A 25,783-nucleotide genomic window follows, 5' to 3' on the forward strand; every position below is an offset into this window, starting at 1 on the left:
TGTACTGTTGTACTGTAAAAGTTTATTTGCTTTCATTGATTTCACAAGTGCAGCATCCACACACTATGATAGAGGTGGTATGCACCTTTAAAGTTAGCTTGTCATTTACCAATAAAAACATGAAGAAGAAGAACAAGAACAAGAAGAACAAAAACAAGTAGAACAAAGAGAACAACAAGATGAAAAAGAACAAGAAAAAGAACAAAAATAAAAAGAACAAGAAGAAAAAGATCAAGAAGAAGAAGGACAAAAAAACAAGAAAAAGATCAAGAAACATATTAAACAAAATATTAAAGAAACACAGACAGAAGAGAGGAGGTGGTGTTAGACTTCAGGAGAACAAGGATGATAATGATGCCATTAACATTCTGGGGGAGCAGGTGGACTTGGTGGTTGTATACAAATATGTTGGACTGGACTGGAAATGGAACAACCAGCCTGTTTACAGGAGAGGACAGAGCAGACTGACACTTCCTGAGTCTTTTTGATTTTGTAAAGTTGAGTTTAAAGTCTTAAAATCTGTGAACACAGTCCACCCCTCTGCTATCCATTACATCCAGAACTGAGACTGAATTCACTTTATAAAAGTGGTGCCTTGAGGGGAATTGAAGTTCAGTTATGCAAGTACTGTTGTCCATTTTCTGATCACTCGACTTCATCTAATGTACAGATTCATGCGTTAGTGCTACATAATTCTGGTGCCCCACTGAGGCTTACTCATTATGATAAAATGTTTTGGTCTTCTTTAAATCAGTCTTGTTACACGTGACACAGCGCCTGCTCAGTGTGGAGAGTGATGTTGGCTGCACAGACTCTTTCACCGTCTGACACTCTGAGCTGGTGTGTGAGACAGACAGCAGAGGACAGAGGGAGGGAGCAGCTTACCTGTGAGCTTGTTGTGGCTGAGGACCAGCTGAGTGATGTTGGACAGAGTGACTGAAATGACACAGAGCATCAAGTCAACACAGCAGTCTGTTTACTCAGGTGTCTGACAGACACACAACATATCAACAGGACCACAATCAATGATATACTACCAGAGAAGTGATTCTTTTTTTAACTGTTATAAAAAGTGTATCATGACTAACATTAATAACAGAATTCCCATTATCAAAAACCATTACAACAGCAAAATAGTATACTGCATTTAATATATGACTCTGTTAAATACTCAATTCTGATTGGTCAATCGCAGTATTCTGAGGTCTGTTATTTCTCTATAGCAGACAGTTGTTATGAAGAACAGGCCATTGCAATGGACACAGTTCCAATCACAGACTCTGAAGGAACAATAAAATCATTTTTAAAATCAACATTTGTGCCAATTTATTGACTTATGTTGGTAAATAATCTTGTTATAAGCAGGATAGTGTACAGTGAGCAGGTCATTATTGTGAAATAAACTCTTTCAGACTGATGCAGAGCGCTGTACTACGAAGTGACATTAATGTGTTAGCAAAGCATGTTGAGTTTAAAGTCAGAATTTTCATTGACACAAAGGTAAACTCACAAGCTGGTCAGGAGCATGTTATGTTCAGAGTTTCAGATTTTAAAAAAAAAAGCACTGCTCTTCAGCAAATTCTTTTTTTAACCAAAGTCTTTATGAATCTTTTTTTTTCCCTGTTTGCTTCAGGTCATATTAACCCTTTAACACAGTTCATCATCCACACACTAAAAGAATAATGAAACAACTACAGACACTTTGAATACTATTTATGATTTAAAGTCCATTGCTGATATTGCAGCTCAGAGCACCGACTAGAAAATTGATTAGTCTATCCTATTTATCGGGGAAAATCTTCAATCAGTTCCATGCATTTTACTTTGATTTGTCCAAAAACTGAAGTGATTTGCACATCTGTTGTCATGGTACACTGTCAGGCCGACAGCATCATATTTAAATCTGCTGTGTGAAATTTAACTTTTTAATGTGCAGCTGTCATGTTAGAAAAGAAGACTCACATGATGCAGCAAACACCCATTTTTATTTGAGCATACACAGAGTCTGAAGAAGAAAGCCTCAGTAAAAGTTGATAATCACCATTGTGATACTTGTTATCTCTGACTGGGGTTTTAGGTTTTGTCAAGCTAGGTGCCATCACCCCATCAAGGTTTATTTCACAAGAATGATCTGTTCACTATACATTATCCATTACATTTACTACCCTGTGGGTGAGACTAAAGATATTTCCTCAAAGAAACAAGCCTGATAAAGAGCCAGTCTGAAATGAAATCAAACTTTTCTTCATGTTCTAAAAGTAGAAAAAAAACAAGAGCAGATGGCAGTCCTTTCAGAGACAGAAAAATAGAAGAGTTATTTTATTTTAGCCAGTTTATCAGAGGCTTAAATCAAACCAGAGAATCAAATGTGACACAATATAATTGACACAATATAAGATTTCTGACCCACTTGTCAAACAAGTGAAAAAAAATGTATGTGGTACAATACATTTATATAATGTAGATAAGATCATCAGACAGAGAATATTATTTAAAAAAACACAACAAAAACAGTAAGACTAATGCACTAATGCAGGTCACAGTTTCATTTATCAAAAATTACATTGCTCAAGTTTTTTGTTTGTTTGCTTGTCATTTATTCTGGCAGCTTAAGACTTTCATTTAAAGGCCAAAGAAAAAGCTTTCCTGTCCATAATACATATGTTCCTCCAGAGCAGCTGCTGTTCAAAGATAACAAGCAGATTACACAGTGCACTGTTCTCCCAAAATATTCTGAGCTGTTTCAAAACAGGAATATCTGCCCTCTTCTATGTTTAAACCTCTACTGTAGGAGATTACAGGAAAACAGAATGCAGATTTAATAAAGCCTCTGTAAGACATGATCACCCTGCACATTCAAACACACCCGTGATCACAGGAGTTCACCTCTCCTGGGGGGCTGTTGTGCTCCAAACACACTATCAACTTACTTTTGTAGGTACAAAGATGCATTTCTTTTAAAGGGACAGTTCACCCCCAAATCAAAAAGACATATTATTCCTCTGGACTGTAGTGCTGTTTATCCATCTAGACAGTTTTTGTGTGAGTTGCTGAGTTTTGGAGATATCGACTGTCTAGATGTCTGTGTTCCTTCCATTATAATGAGACTAAATGGCACTTGGTTTGTGATGCTCAAAGCACCAAAAATACATTTGGAAAATTCAACATCAGCGTCTGTTTCCAGAAATCATGAACCGGTTACTTGAAGTAATTCACAGACCTCACTGTAAGAAGTTTCATGTAGGAGCTACTTTCTCTCTACTACAAAAGGAAGTACTACCACTTTCTTTCTACAGTATCATCTTCAAGAACAACTTTCTTTCTACGAGCAAACAAGTACAATCTACCAGAACCTACTGTCTTTCTAGTATAAACTAAGTACTACTACTTTCTCTCTTAAATCTTAAAATGTATTTTGGGGGTGTTATGACCATCACAGGACTAGTGCCATCTAGTTCCATTATATCTGAGAGAAGACAGACATCTCTGAAGCCCAAATCTCCAGCACTCAGCAGCTCGGACCAAAACAGCATAGATGGATAAACACAGCAGGCCAGAGAAAAAATATAGATTTTTGATTTTGGGGTGAACTGTTCCTTTCACTCATTAGTGATAAAAACAGAGTAATATAATATTCTCTGATGTGACAATACCATTACTTGTCCTTCTGTACTTTAACTTCAGTATTATTTGCAGAATTTGTTGAGTTTGAATATTTTACTTGTAATGGAGTATTTATAGACCATGGAATTTCTTTCTTTTTTTTTTTTACACGCAGATGAGGCGTGCTGCGATGACGTCATCAGCAGTGAGACATGTCTGTATGTTCTGACACGTCTCTGAAGACTCTTCATGTCTACCAGAAGCCTTAATAAAACTTATAAGCGCTTATAAGAGCAGTTTAAAAGCGCCGGTGCAGTGCAGTGAGTCTTACAGAGTCCCGGGATGTCCAGCATGTTGGAGATTCCTCTGTCGCACATCTCCACCTCCGGGAGGTTCTTGTCCCGACTCTCCTCCACGATCTTCTTCAGAGACTTGGACATGGTTCTGAAAACACTGGTCCACAAACAAACAGCGTGGAACGGTAGTTAGAACAGTCTGCAGTCAGAGGAACACAGTAGAACGTTCCAACGGAACGACAACAACACAACAGACGCGTTAGGAGCAGGAGACAAAGACACGAGTTATGAGGACACAGAGGTGAAGTGTAAAGACACTTACCGTTTGTAAAAGACGACTGAAAAACTAAAATATTTGAGTCTTTTTGTTCCAGACAGAGACCCAGCTTCCAGCTCACACCCTACCGGAAGTTTATGTGAGCGACACCATCCCATAATAGGACACTTCCTGTTCCTACATCTGCGGTCAGCCACGCCCCCAAAGTGTAGACAGTAAAGCAGCAGCTGCTCACTCACAGCTGTCTGCCAGAGGAGGAATTATCTATCACATTCAAAAAGACAAGTTTTAGACACAGGAGGACAATCAAACTACAGAGGACTCAGAGATGGCCATCACTGCCATGAGTCTCATGCTGTCCACCAGCTGGACATACAGACAGGACCACAGGACAACCAGCAGACAGACCTTAAAAGCAGCCTCTGAAAACACTGGATAAAAGTTAAATTCATTCATTAAGTTTTTAAGTAAATATGATTTTTTTTTTAATTTGGAAAAATACCAACACTCTAATTCCATTTTGGGGGCTAAAAATTCTATTATTAATTCTAAATCCAATTATTATTATTATCATTATTATTATTATTATTACATTATTATTCTTTATAAGCGGTTACAGAAAATGGATGGATGGATGAATGGATTCATATAGATGAAATATACACCGATCAGGCATAACATTCTGACCACCTGCCTAATATTGTGTTGGTTGCCTGACCCGTCGAGGCATGGACTCCACTAGACCCCTGAAGGTGTGCTGTGGTATCTGGCACCAAGATGTTAGCAGCAGATTCTTTAAGTCCTGGAAGTTTCAAGGTGGGGCCTCCATGGATCGGACTTGTTTGTCCAGCACATCCTACAGAGACTCAATTGGATTGAGATCTGGGGAATTTGGAGGCCAAGTCAACATGTCAAACTTGTTATTGTGCTCCTCAAACAATTCCTGAACAAGTTTTTCTTTGTGGCATGACACATTATCCTGCTGAAAGAGGCCACAGCCATCAGGGAGTACCGTTTCCATGAAAGGGTGTACATGGTCTGCAACAATGCTTAGGTAGGTGGTACGTGTCCACATGGATGGCAGGACCCAAGGTTTCCCAGCAGAACATTGCCCAAAGCATCACACTGCCCACGGGCTCGCCTTCTTCCCATAGTGCATCCTGGTGCCATGTGTTCCCCAGATAAGCGACACACACGCACCCAGCCATCCACGTGATGTAAAAGAAAACATGATTCATCAGACCAGGCCACCTTCTTCCATTGCTCCGTGGTCCAGTTCTGATGCTCACGTGTCCATTGTTGGTGCTTTTGGTGGTTCACAGGGGTCAGCATGGACACTCTTTCTCTGTGTCAGAAAACAGTCTTGTCCCAGACAAGAATTCACAGCTTCAAACAACTTAAAATCCTTCAGAATCTAAAACTACCAAAACCTACTGATAACAGAGGTGTAAAAATGTGCTATTACAGTCATCTTTGTTTTAAAATGGATTTTTTATGAAAATGTTGGCCCTTTAAAACTCTGTCCCAGCTTTCCATCAACTGACAGATTTTTACAAAAACGTGATTTAATTAGGCATAAAACGGGTTAGCTATACCCTAAGGACCACTGTCTCACTCATGGTTTAAAAAAGGCAGGGATACTGCTCAAGCACCGGTAAACTTTTTCAACAAATTCATTAAATAATATTGCTATCACAATTATGGTTTAACTTTGGTTAGCATGAAGAAGAATTCTGAGCAACTTTAAAAAATAAAATGGCTGCTGACTACAACTCTGCTGTGAAATGAAAAAAAAAAACAACATTTTGTCAACTCTGTAAGACCTCAAGTCTGTCAGATTTTCCATCTGACGGAGCTGACATCTCCATATAATAAAAAAAATTAATCACTAAAATGTTGGCCTGTTACAAGGTTTAATAGACAAGAGTTTGAGATTTTTGGTGTAAAAAACTTTCATTTATAAAGAACTGGATTGTGTGTATGAACTACTACACTCACTGTACACAAGTCAAAGAATAAGTAGAAGCTGGTCTTCTAACATGTTAACATGTTTATTATTCCATCAGCCTGTCAGGGACCGCAGATGAAAATTAGCCTGCGTGGCTAAATCTGGCACATTTACATAATTGACTCAAATATTCATGTAAATGAATGTGTACATTCTCTTCTTAAATGAACAAGAAATAAAGATAGCTACAATTACTCAAGTACTGACTGTACTTATGTTCAAATTTGAGGAACTTTTACTTTTTACTTGAGTCTTTTCTTTTCATGCAGCTTTCTTCTACATATGTACTGCAATAGATTTTTGAGTTTTGAGCCAAACCCAAATACTTAAGTTTAGAAAAAGTTTTAACAACTGCAAACCTTTTGAAAACTCAAATCTTAATTTTTAGGCACCAAAATTATGACAAATCAGGTTCACAGCTTTCTCTAAAGTTTATCTAAAAATAAAAGAAAGTCATCTCAACAAAAGATAGGGCAGTGAAATTATTTAAAGTTTATTTAAATTTATTTAAACTATTTAAAGTTTATTTCAAAACTCTATAATTGAAGTTGGGCACAACTAGAGTGTAAATTGATTCTTATATTTAACTGTAAACGCATGTAGCTTATATACCAAAAATGTCAAGTAAAATGTGTGTCATAGCTCATGTCTGTGGCTCGGTGCCTTTTCCTCTACATTTTGTCAGTGGCTCCTCTTCTTCAGTCTAACTGCTATGGATACTAAATTTTAAGCCGTGGCTGCAGACAGATTTTTTTTTTTTTTTTGGCCAAAAATGTTTCTTTTGATCGTGAAAGGTTGCAGACCCCCAGGCTGAAAACAAACACTCTCTCTGGGGATCACAGTAGAACTGAACACCACCTCAGTCTCCATCCTCCACAAAGATCACCCAGCTGAATCAGACTGCATGAAGTGTCCCAGTCTCTACACCACATGGTGGCGGTAGTGCACCATGTGGTTGTGTGTCATACATGAGACACGGAGGAGAAGAAGAAGATGAAGAAGCGGAAGCTGTAACGCAGCATGGAGAGTCTGCGGGTGTTGGAGCTGTACAGTGGGATTGGAGGGATGCATTATGCTCTTAAAGGTGAGACGATGGTTTATATGTGCTGATTGGAGCTCGTCCTTATTTCACTGGACGTTCTGAATCAAGCAGTGAGACATGTTCTCTCGGACACGCTGTCCTTCACTGGAGCTGTGTATGTAAAACCATTCACTAGTCTCACTGTTCTCCTGTGACTCCACGTAAACAGCTTTAGAAAGTTTAGAAGATCTTCATTCGCTGATTACAGATCTTTATTTTCTCCCTCCAGAGAGTGGCGTTTCTTTCCAGGTGGTGGCTGCCGTTGACATAAACACCACAGCGAATCAGATCTACAGGCACAATTTCCCAGAAACCCCTCTGTGGAACAAGACCATAGAGGTGGGTCATAGTGGAGGTCTGGACTGACTGCTCGTGTCTGAACTGAACAGTGACCATGTTTACATGCACATTCATTTGCCACTAGTTGATACGAGTCTGTAAACAGCATGTTCTGATTGGATATTCTGAATGAAGTCTTATTCTGATTGGATCATATTCTGACTAAGACATCAGGGACACATTGGTATGGTTCTGGTTTTGGAGCATTCTTTGGACATGTTTACAGCAAGTTCAGAATATGTGTCTCAGTTGGAGTTTTTCTGCAGACTGTGACATACAGCCTCTTGTTTGTTTACAGGCAGCTCTGTGCTGTAAAAAAAAACAACTACACAACAGTTTGCAAAATGATTAAAGTCATAAAGTCATGTTGTGATTATTTTGACTGAAACTGTGATATGATCAGTGGAAATGTTCAGTTTTGCATTACAGATTTCATGTTCACTGAAAAACCACTATTCAAATGGTGATGATGTGATATTTACTGAGGTCTGAACCAAACAAACATGTTTTCTTTAATCTGGAGATCAAGTTGGGAATGGGAGTGGGAACAGATTTTTCTTTTGTCAAATACTTGTCAAGAATTTGGTTCTGTGATTTGGATATTGCACTTGGTCACTTTTATTGCACTTGTGATTAATCGTGCAGCCCTTGTCTGCAGGGCTGGGTAAAGATTGCTGCAAGATGCTGGTTAAATGAATGAAAAATGGAGGATGGCGTAGAATGAATATTGTCTTTTACAGAATAAAGGCAAAATCCTGAATATTGTGTGCATGTAAACGTGGCCGGTGATTCAAACCTCTGCAGGTTAGTTTGTCTGTTGTCCTGCGACAGAGTGACAGCCTTCTCACAATGTTTCACTGCCTTCATGCTCAGAGAGGCTAATTACATGTATTACATTACTATTTATTTTTCTATCATTTCGACGTTCTAACTTTTTCAAACCTGACTAGTCTTTTCTCATGTTATTTTATTTTTCAGTGCATTACACTAGATGACTTCAATAAATTATCTTTTGACATGATTGTGATGAGTCCTCCCTGCCAGCCTTTCACCAGGTACGTCTTCTCTGCACTGTGTCATGTTGGATCATACAGTAGAACCTCAGTAGAGGTTCGATAGACTGCTGACCTGCCCAGGAGCCTGCAAATACTTCTAGCAGCTAGACTCAAGTCTGTAGACATGGTGTACTCATCTATTTCTTATATACCTGTTGCCACAGCAAATCAACTCTCCAGACACAATTTCCCAGAAACCCCTCTGTGGACTTCAGTAAAAACCCAAGTATGAAATGTTATTTATAAAACCTTACTTTGGTGTGGAAATGATCTTACCTCTAAGCAGAGTCTAGACTTGACTGAAGTGATTTTCTTGCTGGTTATGTCGGAGTACTCCAGCTTGAGAAGAGTGGTGAACTTTGCCTCAGTTTTATGAACAGTGTGACAGGAATCATCAATAAATATGGGACAAACAAATAGCGACACACTCAAGATTTGTGTTTGGCTTTTAAAGTCACCCCACTTTTTAGTCCACTGAATATCACGTGTTGTGTGGCTTCAGCCTCCTCAATCACTTTGCTGTCATTTTCTAAGCAGTTTGTTTTTCTCTTTTGGTACATGGTTATTCAACATTTAAAAAAAAGAAAACTCAAGATTTCAAGCTTGTATCATGTTAAAAAGGCTCAGAAAAGTTTTGCCGTCCTATAATCTTTCAGTGTTTCCCCTATCCTGGTCCTCAGAGCTCACTGCCCTGCATGTTTTAGATGTTTCCTTGCTCAAACACACCTGATTCACATGATCAGCTCGTCATGAAGCCTCTGCCTGATCGTCTGAAGCCTGATAACGAACTGGGCCCCGTTTCCCAGAGCCTTCGTAGTGCTATGTGCGTCGTAAGTTGTATTTTAAGGTCTCCTTTAAGGTTGTCCCAACTCTGGGAAACAGCCCGTAACCTTAAGGGAGACCTTAAAATACAACTTACGACGCACGTAGCACTACGAAGGCTCTGGAAAACAGGGCCCTGATCATTTGAATTTGACCAGGACAAGGGAAACACTGTCTTTTATTGAGTTCATAATTTACTTTTCCTCCTTAGATACACCGAAAACTTTGAGTTTTTATAAACCTGAAGAATTCTGTATTTCAAACATTGTTCACTCTATGTATTATTATTAGGTTGATTGAAAACTTTACTTAACAATTTTTGAAATACAAAATGTTTTGTTTCCAAAACTCAAAGACTTGTGTTCATATAAGAACAAAAGTAAATGTCAACAAAAAATTGTAGGTTGAAAAAACATTTTTTTTGTTTACTTCTTGATTAAACCCTGTTTTGTGTTGTGTTATATTAGGGGAAATCACTGATTGTAAAACAGGTCTGTTTCAGTCAGTCAGTTCTGACTGCTGAAATGAATCCACACAGCAAACTGACTGACTGACTGTCTGTGTTCCTCTGGGTTACATTTGTTATGCTCTCAGCTGCAGTACAGGGACACAGCAGCCTGAATGAAGGAATTTATTACTCAAACTGTAACACACCTGAGTGATGTTAGGTTGATATTAGGTTGTTAGACAGTTATAATTTTGTTTTGAATAACTTTTATATGAATCACATTATTATTATCATGCATGTAGTTATGTGAATGCCTTTTTATCACTCTTAAATACATAAAATACATAAAAACAAAATCCTACACCTCTCCAGTCCTGCTGTCTCTTTGTTTGTTCATCATGGTAACTTTTTTCCAAATCAGCATATTAAATGTTCTATCAATTTAAAAGCGTTTATTTGCTGTTTTTCTTGGTGCAGGTTGGGACTTCAGGGTGACATCGCTGATCCCAGAACCAGGAGCTTCCTCTACATCCTTGATCTTCTGCCAAGGTCTGTATTCTCTGGTTTTGCTGCTCAGCCTCAGTAAAAAGATATTTTAATAGTGAAATTACAGTTTGAAGCAGTGCAGTTCTCAAGCACAAGAGCTGCTTTTCTAACTTTAATTATTAACAATGTTTTAATGAGCGATAAAAAAGCTTTGTGAACATTCAGCTGACAGCTGTGGGAATATTTCATCAACAATAATAAGAAAAGTGTGAAATGGTCAGGACTCTGTGTCAAAGATGGTTTCCTTGAGACAGAAGCTCCACTCTGTATTATTTTGATGTTTGGACAGATAGACAGTGGACTCGTTCTTCTTCTTTGTTGACTACTTTGCTGTCTTCTTATTTGTCTCCTACTTCATCATCTCCTACTCTTTTGTGTTCTTCTTTTTCTTCTTCCTCATCTTTTTCTTATTTTCATCTTATTTGTCTTCCTTTTTGTCATTATGATCCTCTTTACTGTTTCTTTGTCATCGTTGTCACCTTCTTTGTGTTCTTCTTCATCATCTTCGTGTCCTTCATCGTCTCCTTTGTCTTCTCTTCAGCTTTCTTCATCATCTTTTCTTTTTTTTCTTCTTCTCCCTTTCTGCTTCATCCTCTTGTTCTTCATTGTCTCTTCTTCGTCTTTGTTGTTATCTCCTTCATCATCATCTTTGTCATTTTCTTGTTCCTTGACTTTATCTTGTTGTCATCTTCTTTTTCTTTGTCATCTTATTCTTTGTCATTTTCATCTTCTTTTTATCATTCTTTGCCTCCTTATTTGTCTTCTTCTTTGTCATCTTCATCATAATCTTTGTTATTGTTGTCTTCTTCATCATTGTCATTTTTGTGTTCTTTGTTGTCCCCTTTGTAAGCACAACATATTGTTGTCTTTTGATACTATACATATGTCACCAAATTGGATTCTAACTGGTTCCCAGTTTTTGACTGGAGTCCCTGCTGGTACCAGTGCTGAACCCTGACCTCATGTTGTGTTTGGTGTATCCTCTGATCAGAGGTCTGCTGTTACCTCACACATGGTTTCATACCTCGGTTTACATTCATCATTTATCAGATTCAGTTGGATTTTTTGTTTGTTTGTTTTGTTTGTTTGTTGTTATAGTTTTGTTTTTTCCTCCCATATACCCCAGTCAAAAATAGGTGAATTGATATTTGTTATCATTATCATTATTATTAGTTTTTTCTCTCTGTCATGTTGTGAGGCACATAGTGGTTCTAACTTGGGCGTGGACGGGAAAGCGGGGAGAGGCAAAATATCTGCAACAATGTCTGTTCACTGTTATACCAGATATAGTACATAATTATCAAAACAACAACAACAAAAAAGATTTAATCTTGTTGTCATCACACAGAGTACAAGACTAACCCGTAATTCATAGCAGGTGCGCCTGCGCCGCAGTTTTGCTCCGTCATGCACGCGACTTCAATTTACGCTTCAGAAGCGTTTCAGCAGCGCAGCGTTTTGCCCGTCTGACTATGTTTACTTGCTCTGATTTTGTTGATTAAGTCCTCTTTCCTTGCTCTTTGTGATTCTACCATGGATAAGTAGGCTACGTAGTTAAATTGTTTATTTTCGGTCTCTCTTTATGATCGCAAGTCTGCACGGGGTCTTTTATTTTGAAAATCGACCGGATTCTCCCGTTTTCCGTGCCTGACTTCTTACCCGTTCGACCTGCTCTGTGCCAATTGACACGCCATCTGTCAAAAAATAGACTGGCTGTGTATTCTCCGCAGAGCGGAGCGCCGAGCTGCTTCTGGGACGCTGCTGAGACGTGCCGCGGCGCTTCTAGTGTAAATTGCAGCATTGACTAGAATGGCAGTGTATCTCTCCGAGTCGCGGCGCAGCCGTTACGTAGCCATGTCTGGTGTAAATTACCCGTAAGACAACCAGCTACAGTGAAGCATTTAAAAAGAAGTGAAGTACAGAGTCGTGTGTAGTGGTGATGTGTGTATATAATACATATGATCTGATATTTACAGTATGAACAGTATTGACAGTGTGAACAGTAAAATGAACACACTCAGCTGTCTACAGTGAGATGATGTGAAGCAGGCGAGGTGTGGAAGTTTTATAAATGAGAGCTCAGGCGTGTTCTCTCTGTTGTGGACTGAGGATGGATGTGTTACCTTGGTTTCTGTCAGTTAACCCTGTCATCCTTTCTTCCTGACTGTCACATGCTGATGTGTGTCCAGGCTGTGCAGGCGGCCCCGCTTCATCCTGCTGGAGAACGTGAAAGGCTTCGACACCTCCTCTGCCAGGTAACTATGGAGAAAAGTTTTATTTGACACACTTTGTACTGTCAACACATGTATGCATACAGTTAAAAATCAGAACATTATGAACATTCATTTCTAGCATAGCTTTTTCACTGCTGTTCAGCCTGCTTTAGATGGTATGATTGTCAACACAGTGTTAGTGTGATATACTGATGACAGTTATACATATCTAACAAAACCTGCACCATGTGTACCCAAAATAATCTTGAAAATACAACCAATTCATCATCAGTTATCAAAATACAACAGCTGTCTGTGGGATATTGATCCGTCCTTTCAGTCTGAACAAGAGCCATTAAAGTGATATAAGAAGAGCTCAGATCTTTATCATTATAACTATTGAGAAGGTTTTGATCACCTGATTTTGCCAACAAGGAAAGTAGACTGACTCTTCATCCTCTTTCTCATCTCCTTTGATGTATTCATAGTCCTCTGCTTAGTCTTCATCCTGTTCTTCATCTTCATCATCTTCTTTTTCTTTGTAGTCTTCATCTTCTTTGTCATATCCGTCCTTTTCTTCTTCATCTTTGATTATTTTTTGTGTTCTTTGTCTTCATTGTTGTTTTCTTCTTCGTCGCCTTCTTTCTTGTCTCGTTTGTTGTCTCCTTTGTCTTCTTCTTCCTTGTTGGTACATATAATAATACCTTGTTGTTGCAAATTTTAACTCTGTGAGGTCTTTTGTTTCTCAACAGTGATTTTGGAATCATTTATATTTTCTTTCCTTTTAACCACTGTAATGATGTTCTACATAGGTGAAGACATTTTATTGGAGAATTAATCTATCCTCATCTTTATGTTCTCCAGAGAGCAGTTGGTGAAAACACTGAAGGAGTGTGGATACACCTACCAGGAGATCATGGTCTCTCCTACAAAGGCAAGAAAGACACACTGTGACTCTCCATTAAATACATCTGTACTGTGGAAGTCATACACACAGTAGTAAATGATATTATCACTGTTCTGTTCATAAATACAGGTTGGGATCCCAAATTCACGACTTCGTTATTACCTGATTGCTAAGATTTCAACAGAAAAGGTAAGTCCTGCTGACAGTCGTCCTACTGTCATGAAAGGGACAAAGAAACAGTTTAGTGCTAGTCTCCTGTGTCAACCAAAGCTTGACTGGCTGGATCTGGTCAACTGAAAGCTTCCATGTGGCCCTCAAGGACATCATCAGCCCTTAAAAATACTGCGATTATGACAAGGTGGAAAAGTATAGAAATAGGGACAATAGACACTGAAGTACGAAATCTAGTAGCATATAAAGGATTATTGAACAAATTAGGTAATCAATTGGATGTAATAACCAAAACTACAGTTGAAATATGGAATACAGTTGTTGAAAGGTATAAACTGGAGAAAGTGACCAAAATTCTGAGCTGGTTTGCATTTGAGTCTAGGTTTGTACCTGGTAGGAACGATAAAGGGTTCAAGGAATGGGTGAAAAAAGGCATCACTGCAATATGCACAATGGTCGAACGGGGTAAGAATTCAATTGGAAAAATATGATCAGATTTTTTATAACTCCAAAGATTAGGAAGGAACTGGTGTTTAACCAACAACCATGTGGTCACATGGATGTCGGTCATACACACATATTTTGGTCTTGCCAAACGATAAAAGGATACTGGGATAAGATATGGTGGGGTTTAAGAAAAATAATAGGATATGAGATACCCAAAACATGCAAGATACTCTACTTGGGAAATCTGACACAAAACACAATACAATACAGATGAGTACCTTGTTAAAGTACTGTTAACGGCAAGTAAAAAAGCAATTACAAGATTATGGTATAAAGTGGAACCACCGTCTGAAGAGCAGTGGATGTGCATTGTGGAAGAGATATTTGTAATGGAGAAACTTACACATAAACTGAGATTACAAGAGGCACAATTTAATGAAAAATGGACTAATTATAGAACACAAGAAGAGGACACCACCACCACCACCGCTGGACAATAAAGACATTGACTTAAGGATAACTGCTTGATGATGTATGTATGTTGCGCCCTGACAATGTAATTGTAGGAGGACAATTTTCAATAAAATATAAATTAAAAGAATATATATATATATATATATATATATACTGCGATTAAAATCGAACAGACAGTCCATATATCTTTTTTCTTACCTTTAAACATTTTGAAAGGGCTCAGTGCTGTGTTCATTGGTAACGATAAGGAACTGTATCTTTAATATTTAACTGCAACTCTATTCACTCAGTGCAACACACCCTTGTTGTTTATGTTGTTCTTCTTACATAGTTGCTTCTATCATTGTGAAGTGTATCCTGCATGCATGGCATACTGTAAAACAAAGTGTTGGACCTTCCCCACAAAAATAGCAATTCAAGACGTGGAAAATTTAGAAAAGATGACCAACAATAGACGTGCAATACTGACTTAGCTAGTTATTAGACATAGACATCTGCATGCTGGTGTGCCCCATATAGAACACTTAGGACTGTTCCATTATTTAAGATTCAACCATTATTAGAATCTCTTATCTTATTTGTGTCTGGCACACAGCAGCCTGATCAATTTCTCATGTGCCCCCCCATGAAAAATATCTGCCCACCTCTGCTGGAAACTATTTCTACCAAAGAAGTTGTCTCTGTGTCATGAACTAACCCTTGAAAAACAAACTGCTTTTGTTGGTTATTTGACCCCACAATACTAGTCTGTGTGTGTTTATGTATTTTAGGCTTTTGAGAAAGTGTCGTTTTAGATTTCAGATGTGTTTCTACATCCTGCTGAGAGTGATCTCACTAAGGAGCCCACAGTCTTGAGTCCTCCCTGTCCAGTTAGCTGCCAGCCAGAGGAGGACACACAGGCGAGTCACTTCCTGTACAAACTGGAGACGACAGTGGAGATCCAGAGGAAGTTGGATCAGAACAGTGATCTGTCTGTGAGGCAGATCCAGGACTTCTTGGAACCACAGACAGAAGTAAACATAGAACACTTCCTCCTTCCTCCTAAAACTCTGCTGAGATACGCTCTGATCCTGGACATCGTTCGGCCCACATGTAGGAGGTCTGTCTGCTTCACCAAAGGGTGGGTCCACTAACTGTCTTCACTTGTCACATTAGTATGTTATAGCAACAGCTTAGCTATAGTCAGATGTCTCCACAGGGCTCAGAGCTGACTCCAGTTGTTATTTGCTATGAGAGAAAAACTCTTTGGCTTGTTTGTATTTTTTAAACCAATCACAATCATCTTGGGTACCAAGATAGGATGCAGTGATGGACACTCTGAGTATCAGGAGGGAGCATTTGCATGCGAGGAGCTGATTTGTCATTTTTAGTGTGTCGGTTTCTAGCTCTGAGTTTGTTGTTGTTTCCTGCAGCCACCTCACCGCCTGACACAGGCGGCTAGTGGCAAGCTCACACCAACAGTCATATTTAACAATTGTATTTAAAATATAGTTTCAGTTATACTTTTCTGATATCTTTTTTATTATTTTAAATCATTTTATGGGCTCCACAGATGTCATCAGATGACTTGTTTTGTGTGACCAACAGTCTAAAAATACTAAAATAGTGAACATATAAAATAGATAAAAGCAGCAAATTTTGAAGCAGGAATGAGATGTGTTAAGATTTGTAAAAAACTATTGATTTGAATGATAATTATAACTAATAACTACATGTTAAAATATTTATTATTATTAGAATTGATTATTATAAATACTAAAATATTCTTTAAACTTGCTTTCTTGTGTTTTGACAAACAATTAGAGGACAGTGAAAACTGGATGTGATCTGGCCCACTCATAAAATCTGTCTTACCTCAGAGAAGAGAAACTATAAGAAAACATTTGTGAATCCCAGAAATCAATGGATACTGCATGATCCACAACTAAATAAGAATAAATCGTAGATACAAACAAAAATAAGAGGAAATTAGTTTGTAAATGGTTTCTTACATGGGGCCTAATGACACACAGACATAAGATCCTACCTGACCTGATTAGACACAGAGTATAGAGTACAAATCTGGACCGGTGCACTTTAGGCTCTTGGTTGAATCTCTAATCTTAAATCTCAGTGACTCCACAGTGTAAATGTGGTGTTTGATAAAGTGGTGAGTAATGCTGTCAATGCTGATTGTGTTCATGTGTTTTACCCACAGCTATGGGCGATATGTGGAGGGGACTGGCTCAGTACTACAGTGCAGCATAGACACAGAGGTAGGTTTTAGTTTCAGTGAAAACGTCAACAAGACTGAAGGATGTCTGAGGTGATTGTCTTCATTTATTCAGAGATAAGCCCTTCACCACAAATGTTCTCAGGATCAGCTGTGATGTGATCCAGATGCTCTCCAGGTCACAGTCACTGCTTCATCACTGTTTCACTGTCAATGATAATAAGTGGTGGAAAGAGTACTGAAAATCTGTACTCAAGTACAAGTAGCGCTATACTATGCTAAAATATTACTCAATTACAAGTAAAAGTACTAGTGTTAGAAAAATGCTTAAGTAAAAGTACAAAGTGTTTGTCAAAAAAACTACTCAGAGTATTAGTTACTTTTAATCGATGATGTCACCATCACCTCTCCAGACTAGGTCTCTAAATTTTCTGTATTTTGCTTTACCAATAGTTAAAACACTAACAATCAATTAATCATTAATAATTGATTTGATACAAAACAAGTGGTTTTTTTTTTGGTTTTTTTTTTCTTTTTTTCTCTCATTTCAAGTTTTTATTTCCTTATTCAGCAAATGTCTCCAGCAGACCAAACAAAGCTAGATGAGGTGCAGTTACTGCCACAACTATTAAATATCCATGAATACATTTTTAACTGGTTAAATTCTTAATGTAAAATCAATTAAAGATCAGTCATTAAATATACTTTTGTTTAATTTTGTTTTTTGTTCATATGTCCTGGTTTTCATTGGCTTTTTTGCTATCAAATCACTTTATTCGCGAGAGGGACCCGTCTGCAGGGAAGATTGCGGACAAGGGCGCCGCCATACTTCTACTCCATACCGGAAGTCCAAACCAGAAGTTGGTCTCCTTTGTAGATCTTGTTACTTATTCAGCGTTTACGGTACGTCCAGACAGTAGATCGCTAAGCTTTTCTCCTGTGCTTTTTAGCAAACAATGTGTGGGGAGTCTGTAAGGTATTTAATGAAGGAATCTTCTGGTGGGCAGGCTGGGCCATATCTGGGAAAGGCAGGGAGAGCATGCCAGCTTCCTGCAAACAAGATCCAGCATAATATTTCTGTTTTTCACAAGGAAATGTGTCATTACTTTTCTTCACTGAAATATATGGAGAAAAAGAATGCAATGAAACTTTGCAAGTTAGCAGATCTTAACCTTACAGAGAACCCCGAGCTCTGTGCTCTTATTCCCTACTGAATTTCTTTTATTTCCTTTATTTATTTATGGACATTTTTTGGTATTTATTTTATACAACTTTAATTTTCTTATTACTGTGACTTTAATTATTAATTAATTAATTATATACCACACTGTACTATGCCAATTTGTTTTGTAAATTTCCTAATAAAGGTTAAAAAAAAAGAGAAGATCCTGTATAATATCTGGGAAATATAGTCCTTACACTGTATTACCACCAGTGCTGGCCTCCTTAAATTACAATTAACCATGCTAATGTGAAGGTGATTGTTATTTTTTAGTTCCAGCGTGAATGATATATGTGATCTGTGCTAACATCTCAGTTTTACATACTGTATAAAGTCGTGAAAAGACTTAGAGTCAATTAACTATTAAATTATGCAGCATGGAGCGGCGAATAATATACACGAAAGAAGACCAACTTCCGGTTGTGACTTCCGGTATGGAGTAGAGCTATGGTGGCACCCTTGTCTGCCATCTTCCCTGCAGACAGGTACTCTTGGTATTGGCTACAAAAATGAAGATAAAAGGTCTAGATATTAATTCAAATTGTACTCAGTACTCAACTATGATTTTAAAAGTAACTAAGAAGATTACATGGCATAATGAATACTTAAGTACAAGTAAAAGTACAGACCTAAAAAAATATGGTCATAAAAGTACAAGTACCCCAAAAAACTACTTAATTAGAGTAATTTGGTTAATTGTAATGAATTAATCCCACCCCTGATGATAATATAATAACACCACAATGTTCTAAAGCATGTGTCAAACTCGAGGTCTGCAGGTCAGATTCGTCCCAGCACCTTATTTTTTGTCCCACGACAGCTTGTAAAGAATGTAACACAATTTTGTTCTGAGTCAGAGGTACATTATTTATAAACTACATGTCCCAGAATGCATCTAGATTTTGTGATCTTCACACTAAAGATCTCTTGCTACTAGATGTCAGTATGCTAAATAGTGTCCCAAAATCATACAGCAAATTAACATTTTGTATTTGAAATCTTGCTTGTAGGCTACATAAACTGAAAGCTAATAATAATAGTGATAATAAATACAACAACAACAATAATAACAATAACAATAATAATTCTGATAAATTTATCTATACAGGACCTTGAAAAACAGAGTGTTTTTACAGGCAAAGCAAAAGGCAGGATACCCCAGAGGCAAAATAACAGCGGCAAGAAAAAAAAAAAAATCACTAAAATTGAAGTAAACTAAGACACAAGCAAAAGACACTAAAAACATAGTAAAAAAAGACAAAACAGTAAAAAAGAAAAGACCAGGAAAACAAGAAAATCATGACAATAAGAATAAATGAAAATAGAGGGAAGAGATGTTGTGATGTAGTCTAGTTCAGTCAGTCCCAGAGACTGGATCAGGACCCACAGGTGGGTCACAGGAGGGTTTAACTGGATCACCAAATAAATAAGACTTTTTTTTTTTTACTGATGAGAGGAAATAATAAGATGACCTGTTAACTTAGCCTAAATAAATGTATCTCTCATTCCTGAAGCATTTATTAGGTCTATGATTTCAATAAAATATGTCAGATAATACACAGTGATGCAGAATGGGCCATAAATATTTATTTATGCACAAATTAACTCTTCCCGAGATTTATTGGTTATTGTAAAGTGGGTCGCAATAGTTTGTCATTTATAAAAAGTGGGTCCTCAGAAAAAAAGTCCTGGAAACATGGCTCTAGTCAATATAAATATATAAAATGAATGAAATAAGACAACATCACATGACAGTATAAATAAGATGAAATAAAAGAATAAGATTAAAATGGGATGACATCACATAAAAGCAAGAGTGTAAAAATGGGGTTTAATGGGTTTGATTTAAAAGTGATTTATTGTTGTTTTGACTTTATTACTTACATTACTTTGTATATTTCCTTTGTTTTTCAGTTGTATAATAGTATATACTTGAATGTCTGTCATTATTTTTCCTAGACTTCTGATTTCATAGCTAGTTATTAATTATTAAGTTATTACTAAAACCAGTAGCAGTAGAGTGTGATATGATAACACATTGACACATTTATAAAGGCTAGTCTTACATGTACAACCATTTTGCAGTTAGACACCCCTGTTCTACATGTTCAGCTTTAATACATTATCAGAAAGAAAACCAGTCATGTAAAACCCATGAACAGCATTTTTCCCGTCGGTGTGTGTTTCTGCTGTGTGTGCTGTGCAGATGGAGGGTGTGTTTCGAGGTCTGGATCAGTGCTCTGAAGAGGAGAAACTCCAGCGGCTATCAAAACTGAAGCTCCGCTACTTTACTCCCAGAGAAGTGGCCAACCTCATGGGTTTCCCTTCAAGCTTCTGTAAGTCAGAAACCTTCTTCAATCACAGACAGCTTTGTTTTTTTAACTGTGTAGTTTTTTCAAACGCCTGCAGCTACACATGCTGAGGGGGCTGCAGCACTCCCTACTGTCAGCCATTATAACAGTCAGCCAGCTATAATAGAGTGTGAATCTATCTTGAGTGTCACTGTCCACATAAGATAACATGAATATGCTTTTACTGTATTTCTTATTACAGCTGCAGTACAGTAATCACTTACAGGCCATTTGTACAATATGCCACATGTCATTAATATGTATTGATCTGGTAATTGCTCTTGTTTCTAAAATAAATCCAGATTGCTCACTAGAATAGAAAGTGCACACCTGTTGTTGAGTGAGGGAGAGGAAGTGTGAGTACATGCACAGGAGGAAGAGACATAAAACAAAAACTGGTACAAATATGATAATCATGTAGTGACGTTCTGTAAAATTGTGTGGTTTATCAGTGACAGTATATAACAAACACAGTAGAGTGGAGTGCTGACAGGAAGAACCACAGATTAAAATGTGACCTGGACTCCATCACACTCTCACTCGCTTCATTCTTTTGCAGTTTCTATATTTGAGCAGTTTTATGGGTGTTTTGTTTTCTGGTTTGTGTTGTTGTGTAAATTCTCCTCAATGTGTGTAAAATGGTTAATAACTGTTACATATGAGTTATTCTGGCTAGGGATTTCAGTTTCAGTTAACGTAAGAGGCACTCTTGTCTGGCGCTCCCTTACCTCAGTTAGCCTTGGCACAGCATGTTAAAGTGCTGCCCTTTTAGAGCTGATGAAATTTCAATGTTTTGTGTTGTAAACCCACAAATCACCAACTTCATGCATTATAGCAGCACAACAGTAGCACAATATGCAGGATTGTGCTGTGCTCTCCAACTGGCTGATCCTGCTGCTGGAACAGAGAAACTGTCAGAGTGTGCTGTTTCTCCTCAACACACAGCAGTGGAAGGATCAAGCCTACAAAAAAAAAAAACAGAAATTGCTCCAATTGTGTTCATTATTGTTGATTAGCAGCAAAACAAGTAAACCGTCATCAAAGACAAGAACTCTGGATCTCACATTTTCTATCTTCTCATTCTCTCTTCCTGTCATGTAACTGAAACAGAACAGTAGTCCAGGTGTAGGTCGACACCATCACTGTCTACACAGCTGATCCGCTGATGTGTGTGTGTGTGTGTGTGTGTGTGTGTGTGTGTGTGTGTGTGTTTGAGTATTTCTGGTTATTAAAAACTTACTCCAGCTGCTGCTTTGTTACCTGACCTGCCCACCTAAACCTGTGGTATTTTCAGATAAGTTGACCCACCTAACCTGCAGGATAACCCGTGCATCACTATGACAGCATATTACTTTACAGCAGCTTAACTTCCACTGTGCCAAAAAACACACTTCATACTTTTTGTTTCAAAGTCTTCGCTACTAACTACACATATTATATGAATCTGTTCAGACAGAAATGCAAACTGTAAGTAGTTGGCGGAGGCATATGACTGCATCACACAGGCAATATGTTCAGCAAAGCTCATAAACTGAACATAGTAGAGATTTACAGTTTAAAACTTCATTGACATCAGTGTTTCCAAAAGTAGAATTGGATTTTTAAAAATATCCCTCACTACTATACTTTCTAAGTCTATTAATCCGACTGATACTAAAGCAGTATTAATACAGGACTAGTATTATCTCCAGTAATTTGTAATAACTGCAGAGGTCGTCTGTGATATAAAACCTGTGTGAATCTGCCATGTCCAAAATTTGTATTTTTTTTGGTAATTTTTATAAAGTGATTATTCCACTGCAAATTACCCACCATATTTGGCCAGAAACAGAGGTCTTGACATTATTAGTCCCATGCAAATCAGAATCCTGGTTATTTTGGGTCGTATATTGTTGGGTTTTTTTGTTTTTCTCTGTGCATTTTTCTGCCTCTTTACCTGTCGACTTGTCAAATTGTGGACACTGCAGTGGCGATTTGATAGAAATCCTTTCATGGGATTTTGGTTGCAAATGGAGACCCTTTCGCAGAAGTTCTGTACAGAGGGCCACAGAGCAAGAGGTTTCTGTGACTATTTTCCCAAATGTTGTGGTTATCCATGATTTGATCAGTCGTGTCTTTGAGTGTCCAGTTCCTGTTTTAGCAGCCATTGCTCTATCTGAAGGATAATGACTGTAAATTTGAGTAAAATACCGACTTAACTTGTCCTGAACAAATGAGCTGCACAAACAGACATTAAGGAGAGTCATTTCTAAATCACACACAAATAAGCTGTAAGATGACTGTTGCTACATCTTTTTTCCATATTCTGCTTTAAATGTGACATTAAGTTTGTTATACTATTGGAGGGAATACCTACCCAAGTGTTAACATACTCTCTTCGTTTTATTTTCATGTCTTTTGCAGCCTTTCCCAAGCAGGTACCCACCAAGCAGCAGTACAAAGTTCTAGGAAACAGTCTGAATGTTGTGGTGGTGGCCAGACTGCTGCAGCTGCTGGTGTCCTAATACTGGACACACACTGGAGGACAATCTTATCTGCCATTGTGGATGATATTACAGACTGATCTCCGCCCAATGGCTGTGAAAACAGCTTTTTGTTTGAGATGTTCACAATGTAAGTTGCTGACTTTGCTACATGTTAAACTTGTTCAGCGCAGGCATTCAGCTGAACTTGAATATGCACGTTTTTTATGAGGACAATCATACATACACACACACACACACACACACACACACACACACACATATATGTGTGTGTATAAATATTAAGTTGATGTAATTAACATTATGTCAACACAAGTCATCAAAATAATGTTTGAAACATAAACATTTATCTCAATTAATGAATAAGAATATTTATCTTGCAACCAAGAATTTAATTAAGTGGTGATCCCCTGGATTACTTTTCTGGTGTAGGACTGAGGTAGTGAGATGGTGCCTTTAGCCGCTCAGATGCCGAGCCATGGGGGAGTTATTTTATCTATTTTTTACATCATGTCTACCTGTGTGCAAGATTGTCAGCAGTATGAGTTTGTGGCTATTTTTTTCTGCCACCTTTGGTTTCATCCTCCTGTAACTGTGTGTACAGTAGAACTATTCAGTGTCAGGTTCTCCACATTTTCACATCTGAGACAAAGTTTATTACACAATCAGAATCATATCTGCTGTAATGTGAGGGCTGGTCAGATCAGCATCTTAACATAAAAAATACATCCCAACTCGGCAAAGTTGTTCACTTTACTGGCTGTCTCACATGATTTCAGGAGAGCGTGCGTGTGTGTGTGTGTGTGTGTGTGTGTGTGTGTGTATGTGTGTGTATGTGTGTGTGTGTGTGTTATAAGATGTCATTGGAGTAAATAATATGCAGATGGTTATATAGATTGTACTTTGTACATTGTGTGGAAGTGGTGAGGATTTTTATCCTGGACAAGAGGTCAAGCCTGGTATTAGTGATACATCCACTAGAAGTTGCAAATTAAGAACATTTTCAGTCCTCAACAGAATGGTTTTAATCATAAAATAATTAATATAACAGTAACTAGAATGCATCTTAGACTAAGGCCAAATGTCCAGTCCAGTCAGCACACCACTAAAGCAAGGCTCCACACTTTTCATTTCAGCTTGTTTGTAGCAATTTGTTGTTAGCATAAAGGGATAGTTCATCCAAAAATGAAAATTCAGCGTTGTCTATTAATCCTCATGCCAATTGAAGGTGGGGTTTATTTTCACAGGAATACGGTGTTGCAGAATCTCCCATACAATGGAATTGAATGGTGAAAAGAAAACAACAGAAAACATTAAATGTCTCCATACATACTCATCACACCACACACACACAGTTCAGATGGTGTGAAGATTCAGGACATGGTGTACATGATGTCTTTCAAGTCAGTTTGGCATGTTGGGGCTAAAGTTGGGAGAAAAGTTAAAGACACTTCCAGTGAAACTCCAACAGTCTTTTGCAGACTAAAAAACTTACTTATTCAACAAATGAGGTGCAATTACCACAGTTTCTAAGCTATTGATGAAAAATCAATTAATACATTTTTAATTGTGGAATTCCTACATGCAATTAATCAATTAATGAATAACTGTTAACGTCCCTATTCCAAACCTGCTGCAGCATTTTGGGTGTTTTTCATCTGTATGTCCTGGTTTTCATTGGTCTGTTTTGTGATCAGATTATTAGCAACAAAAATGCAGATGAATTGATTTGATGATGATTTTAAAAGCAACCAAGCAGATTACATGAATACCATAATAATAATGAATACTTAAGTACAAGTAAAAGTACAGAATTGAAAATCTACCCCTCAAAAATGAATTAATTACAGTAATTTGAGTATTTGTAATTAGTTACTTCCATCCCTAAATGAATTAGATAAATGTTCCTATCTACTGCAAATCTTGGGTTCTATCAGTATAATTAAAGACTCTACCAAATCTGTCTTTAGGGTGGATCTTATTCATTTTTTGTAAATCCTAATCTAATATTTTTTCTATTGTTGTTAACCATAATTTTAGTTTAGATGGATTTTGCTGTTTGTCCACGTCCTCATCATCTGCTTCATGGCTGTCACACGCAGTCTGTTGAAGAGATGCATGCCAGTAGTGTTTAATATCCCCAGAAAATATTCTCAGATCTTTCAAAGATCTTCTTAGAATCGTTTATGAGGATAACTTCAGCTTTAAGTTTAACTTTAGTGGTAACCCGCATCTGATATCTACCAGGCACTCACACGAAAGGTCACATAAGGCAGGTTACTCATCTCCTACAGTCATGTGAGGAACGTCCTCATTCAATAGTAAAGTTAAGCAGCTTTGGTAAAATGAGGTGTACTTTATGTCAGGTCAAAGTCTTGGCAGTGAGCATTAGAGTGTGACAGCTCATCAGACCCCAGTAGAGCTGTTTTGAGTTTCCAGGTAACACATCTCTTTTCTATGGCTGAGACACTGCGGCTGTCATGGCTCTTCTTCATACTCTTTTTCCTTCTGGTGGGGCTGCGAGGAGAGCCGAAGGACACAGGACAGAGACGAAACCAGAGGGACATTAGTAACGACCAGTGAGTTGGGGTTAGGAGATCAAATGGGGGGATGTCTTCCATAGTGATGGCCTCAACCAGTATTATATGTTGCTTTTGTTATATATATATAAACTTGAAATAGCACATCCAGTTTATATGCAGCTGGTCTGTAGAATGACTAACACTGATATTTGACTCAACTCACTAGATTTTTTCCATCTTCCAGTTATTCAGAGAGTAACATCTGTCAAAAGCCAAAAATAATGTTACATTAGTCTTTAAATGCAT

At 37.8% G+C, this 25,783-nt stretch overlaps 3 protein-coding genes across 4 annotated transcripts in view; 2 read left to right on the forward strand and 1 right to left on the reverse strand.

Annotated features, from left to right (window-relative positions):
- Positions 1-4,349, reverse strand: part of rsu1 (Ras suppressor protein 1) — a 62,145-nt gene extending 57,796 nt beyond the window's left edge. Inside the window, exons 1-3 of one of the 2 annotated variants that reach the window (XM_084747659.1) lie at positions 4,222-4,349; positions 3,935-4,056; positions 886-936 (exon numbers count right to left, since the gene is read on the reverse strand). In XM_084747659.1, the coding sequence (XP_084603785.1) occupies positions 886-936; positions 3,935-4,056; positions 4,222-4,334 (286 nt within the window). In that variant the 5' untranslated portion in view covers positions 4,335-4,349. Of the gene's footprint in view, positions 1-885; positions 937-3,934; positions 4,099-4,221 lie in introns of both variants that reach the window. The other variant, XM_084747660.1, reaches the window with a different exon arrangement.
- A 2,777-nt stretch (positions 4,350-7,126) lies between these two features.
- trdmt1 (tRNA aspartic acid methyltransferase 1) lies at positions 7,127-23,711 on the forward strand. Its single transcript, XM_084747166.1, is given in 11 exon segments — positions 7,127-7,268; positions 7,495-7,604; positions 8,583-8,659; positions 10,407-10,478; positions 12,665-12,730; positions 13,553-13,622; positions 13,725-13,793; positions 15,467-15,807; positions 16,885-16,942; positions 20,328-20,457; positions 22,876-23,711. Coding segments are annotated over 11 exon segments (1,158 nt in total). The 5' UTR covers positions 7,127-7,204; the 3' UTR covers positions 22,977-23,711.
- An 88-nt stretch (positions 23,712-23,799) lies between these two features.
- Positions 23,800-25,783, forward strand: part of cubn (cubilin (intrinsic factor-cobalamin receptor)) — an 81,898-nt gene continuing 79,914 nt past the window's right edge. The window contains exon 1 of the mRNA XM_084747165.1: positions 23,800-25,534. Within this exon, the coding sequence (XP_084603291.1) occupies positions 25,413-25,534 (122 nt within the window). The 5' untranslated portion in view covers positions 23,800-25,412. The remainder of the gene's footprint in view (positions 25,535-25,783) is intronic.

The sequence above is a fragment of the Lutjanus erythropterus genome, chromosome 21 (assembly GCF_056507025.1).
Source record: "Lutjanus erythropterus isolate fLutEry1 chromosome 21, fLutEry1.hap2, whole genome shotgun sequence".
NCBI lineage: Eukaryota > Metazoa > Chordata > Actinopteri > Lutjaniformes > Lutjanidae > Lutjanus > Lutjanus erythropterus.